The sequence below is a fragment of the Phallusia mammillata genome, chromosome 3, assembly GCF_965637545.1.
Source record: "Phallusia mammillata chromosome 3, kaPhaMamm4.hap1.1, whole genome shotgun sequence".
Classification (NCBI taxonomy): domain Eukaryota; kingdom Metazoa; phylum Chordata; class Ascidiacea; order Phlebobranchia; family Ascidiidae; genus Phallusia; species Phallusia mammillata.
The window spans coordinates 27,025,352-27,029,813 of NC_137254.1; the positions used below are offsets into that span (position 1 = coordinate 27,025,352).

Below are 4,462 nucleotides of genomic sequence, written 5' to 3' on the forward strand. Positions count from 1 at the left end.
TTTGTGGGTCGTAAAAGTCGTTCGAAGACAAAACATCAAAAGCAATGTCCCGGTTGGCCTTGAGTATCAAAGAGGGTGCAAAAGGGACAATGAAGCTTTTTACGGGAAGCCGCAAGTTTACCTTCGTGCCAGACGCCTCGTAGTCAGGCAATGTATCGTTTGACGTCATAATATTGACTCGCTTAAGCTAACATTTTTTATTGCCGTCTTTGCATGCATTTCACCTGTTAACCTATGGTGGCGCAAGCAGCCAAAACCTTGGAATTTTTTGATGAATGTTATAACTGCACAGTTCTGGTTCATTATAACCGCTAGTATATTATAATGCATCAGGTCGTGCCATATGGCGTAGCGCTTAGGCGTTTTATTATCAAAATATAAGAAAAAATGACAAATAAAGCAAAACGAAACCGAATTACAGGCAGTGTGAGCCCAGAGAGATGAATAAGCCCAAAAAACATGGGCCACTAACTCCAATGAAAACTCGAACTATTATGCAATATATGTAACAGCGTTGAAAAGACTATAAATATATAAATGGACGATCATCTGTTTTTAACTTAACGATGGTTTGATTCAACCGTGAAATGCCAGTATGCAATAATTGGATAAAAAACAGCAAAAAATAAGAAAAAAACGACGCTGTAACGGAACAAAAGCTGTGTTGACAGATAGGAATATAAAACTAGTCCTAAACGGTGTCTGAAATACAAATAAAAGTAAAATGGCGACTGCTCCAAGGCTGTTTGATGCACTTTTTAGCTTTAGACTTCAAGCATAACTGTATTTCCAGCCTTTGGCGTACAATTGTGGCTTTATAAAAGTCGGATAAAGAACAGAGAGGGCAATAAATTAGAAGGAAACCTGGTTTTAGCGTTTCGACATATTGTGGTGTCCTGACAAAAATATTTTTAATGACAGAAGTATTTTAAACCGTTATGCTTTGTTAAAAATATTCACTTGTATTTTAATTACCAATTTTTCTAAATAATATCCCAATCTTTGTTGTAGTGTATGGGTAAATAACCTGGACCAAATGTTCAGTCTTTTAACGAGCCTTAACGACTTTTTTTACATAATACAAAGAGAACTTTTTCAAAATCAATACCTCTACTGTTCAGATTAACATACAGCATGTGTCTTGCCATATGGGAATGCTTGAGCGACAGACTGATTTAGGATAACGCTTTGAATGGGCCTACTATGTCTGTACTGTTAAATGTTAGGTGTTTTAGGCGTGTACAGTCGCACATGCAAAGAGCCTTTAGTCGCCGACCAGTAGCACTTGTAAAAAAAACTGTGCAAAACGCGAGGTTTTCACACAATACACGTTTTCCATCTCATCAACGTGTCCAGCATGCTTGTTCCCACACAATAGGGCTTGACAACCCGTCATGTCAGGAAGTAGTTAAAACGTCAGGGACTAATAAAAGTCAGTTCTCGGCGTTCGTCGGTCTCTTCGTCGTTCGCTAACTTGTCTTCGTCCTCATCTTCGCCGCCAAGTTCCCCGCGGTTCAACATCCTTTTCTTCTTCATGCGACGATTTTGAAACCAAATCTTGACTTGTCGGTCGCTTAAGTTAACCCTATGGGCTATTGCCTCTCGCATTTCCCTGCTGATGAACTCGTTCATAGCGAATTCCCTTTCCAATTCAGCTAACTGGTACTTGGTGTACGGGCGGCGGCGGCGACGCTGGTGACCGGTGCGGCCGATCGTCGTCATATCAGGGGAGTAATGCTGAGACGGAACGCCGGGGCCGTAAGGTGGATGGTGGTGGTGATATGGCTGGTTGACTAGGGCCACTGGGTCGTGAGGAGCGACTGAAGAAAATAATATTATGTCACTATTTGTACATTTATGGGCTTGTACACTATGCTTGAGATGTGTTTCCACGTGAATTATAATGCGTTCGTTTTTGACGGGGTTTAAACTTTTGCTGGGCCAAAGAGAGGAAATTAAAAGACATTTTTTGACATTTTTATGAAAAGCACCTACACTTGTGCTACTAGAAGTGTGTGTTCCACAAGTTAACTGAAATTATTATGCGTTTTGTGACAAAATTACCATAGTGTCATAGTGAAGGAAGAAGATAGTGATTTTTACATTTTGTGCTATACGTTAGGTGCAACACTCGTATGACATTTGAAATATATTTCCTTAAGTGTTTTCAAAACTGTCACACATCCCCTGGCAAACAACAACCCTTTTTGTAAAATATCTGGAGTATCAAAAAAGACATAATACAAAATTACATTTTAAATATCGGACGTCCAAACACAATATTAAAGCATGGGTGCCCGCCCTTTTATTTATGACTATAGTTTTCGGTAAGGGCCGATTTTATGCGAATTGAAGACATGTTGCTTTATATATGTTTACCAAAGCAATCAGGATTTATTACATGACACAATAAAAAAACTCTTCAAACCAACCTTGAGAAGAGAACGGCGTAAAATCAGCTGATGGAGCGTGAAGACCGGTTTGGTGGTGATAATGTGGGTAATAAAAATGGGGGTATTGGTGGATTGGCGCACCGTAGTGGTCCACTGCAAAAAAAACTTATTACTTTTCCGCCAAAATATTCGGCTTCCAGATGAGAAGTTTGACTTACCAGTTCCGAAGTACAAGCCGTCTGTGGAATGACTGGTAGCAACCGCTGTGGCTTGACTGATCGAGTCAAACTGATGGTATTCGTGGCTGGCTGGGGTATGTGAAACTGAATACCTTGAATGATCCGTGTTTCCAACATTACCGTACAAACCCTGTGAAGTTATGCGGGATTTTAAATCGTTTGTGTAGTACCCAGCACCGTGATCTTGCGCCGGTTTGCCGACTGTCGAAAATGCGGGATGGATCGGGCTCGACATGTCGGTCTTGACCGGGATCGGTTGCTGCAAAACCCGCCGCGTGATCTCATCGACGCCCGACGTCGGCTGATGTCGGCCATTTTCCTGGTCGCTTTGGCTCACTGAAGCGAGGGACTTGGGCGAGACGCGCAGCTCCCCTGTTGAATCGGCGCCATCTACAGACTGGGAGTTGCTTACTTTCCGGTGTATTTCCGGAATGTATGAAGGCACGTTCTCGCCAAAGGAAATAGGTACGGAAGTGTGGTTTTTCCAAGGCTGGTGGGCTTCTGGTTTAATATGCTTCACCTCCCTTTGCAAATGTTGCACCGAAATTTGATCCTTATGACGGGTGTCGGTTGTTGGCAGAGCCGTGGAATATTTCGGCTGTTCAGACCAGTGGTGAATATCTTCCCTACGTTGGTACTGGTGACTTGCAATGTGTCCTAGCTCAGCGTCACTAGGAAGCCTTGATCGCCCCAAATACCCATCTGAAGGGGAATATACCTTTGTGGAGTCCATCTGTAAGGGAGGAGGAGCCGAATGTTCAATTGAAATGATATTTGGGGGCAATGATGGGGCAGGATGAGGGTTCCCGTCGCTGACAACAAAATTCATGTTTAAGTGGTAATTCCCCGTTGAATCGCTTTGCGCTGTCATTGGTGGATACGAGCAACGTGATGAGACACCTTTTATCCGACAAGTTATAATATATAATGTAAACACCTGTAAGTTAAATCATTGGTATATTATGATGATTTTAAAATTCTGTTACGCCCTTAAAGAGATATGCGTTTACAATCACTTAGAACGTGTTAAATTCGCACACGCGGCATAAATTCGCCAAAACGATCTTGTAAAACAGATTTAACACAGTCGTATATTTTAGTTTACGGTGAATCGAGCCCAATAAATCCGACAACAGCTATAGTGATGCGAGCTGTAAACTGCCAAATATAAGCAGTTTTTGGCAGAAATATCTTGCCGCGAATGCTGTAATCTGTTGCTACCTGAAAACTATCCGTCGTATATTTTTTATTATAACCGACTTTATTACGTCGTTTTGTCACCTGCCCACTCATGCTGCAGTTAATCTGTACAAGCATTAGGACGTTTACTGCTCATAAATATCTCGCAAAGGAACCAATGTCCGATCTATTATCGTGGAGCCACTGTATCGACACCTCGTAAAGAGCTATTTAGCTGCATAATAAACTACACTGCTAAGCAAGTATATTCTCTATCTGCCTTCAGTACTGCTCCTTCAATGCAAAAAAACTGTTTTCGAATCCATTATTTACGGAGACGCATAACTGACAAGAAATGAGCGACTCTTTGTCGGACCTGTTGCTTATGAGTGATGCTGCTTCTGCTGTGCTGCTCATCAGTCAACTGATCATCTCTTTGCCATAAAACGCAAACTACGACGGGTCTCGTATGCCTAGCAGTGCCGTCAATGATTAGCTTTCTCTCAGGGCGGCTCGCCTGTGATTTATGGCCCAGCATACAAAGGAAAGGACCCAGGAATTAAAGCATTCAAAACAGTTATGACACGAAACCGCTTGCCTATTGTTTTAGGTTCGATCAGGGTCTACCACCGCCACGGGTCCTCATTTGCC

The 4,462-nt window shown here is 42.2% G+C and overlaps 1 protein-coding gene across 1 annotated transcript; it reads right to left on the bottom strand.

Annotated features, from left to right (window-relative positions):
* Window positions 1-344: 344 nt before the first annotated feature.
* Window positions 345-4,176, bottom strand: LOC145219148 (uncharacterized). The gene is made up of 3 exons (XM_080086541.1): window positions 2,612-4,176; window positions 2,433-2,546; window positions 345-1,820 (listed from the first exon to the last, which is right to left on the bottom strand). Exons 1-3 carry the CDS (start codon window positions 3,501-3,503, stop codon window positions 1,417-1,419), a joined length of 1,410 nt encoding a protein of 469 aa, XP_079942667.1. The 5' UTR covers window positions 3,504-4,176; the 3' UTR covers window positions 345-1,416.
* Between the last annotated feature and the right edge of the window lie 286 nt (window positions 4,177-4,462).

What these genes read in the sequence shown, in the direction of transcription:
- LOC145219148 (XM_080086541.1), bottom strand. Translation starts at nt 3,503, where the DNA reads ATGACAGCGCAAAGCGATTCAACGGGGAATTACCACTTAAACATGAAT. An exon ending in CGGCTTGTACTTCGGAACTG is followed by an intron (nt 2,547 to 2,611) that starts GTAAGTCAAACT and finishes TTTTTTTTGCAG; the next exon opens with TGGACCACTACGGTGCGCCA. An exon ending in TACGCCGTTCTCTTCTCAAG is followed by an intron (nt 1,821 to 2,432) that starts GTTGGTTTGAAG and finishes TATTTTCTTCAG; the next exon opens with TCGCTCCTCACGACCCAGTG.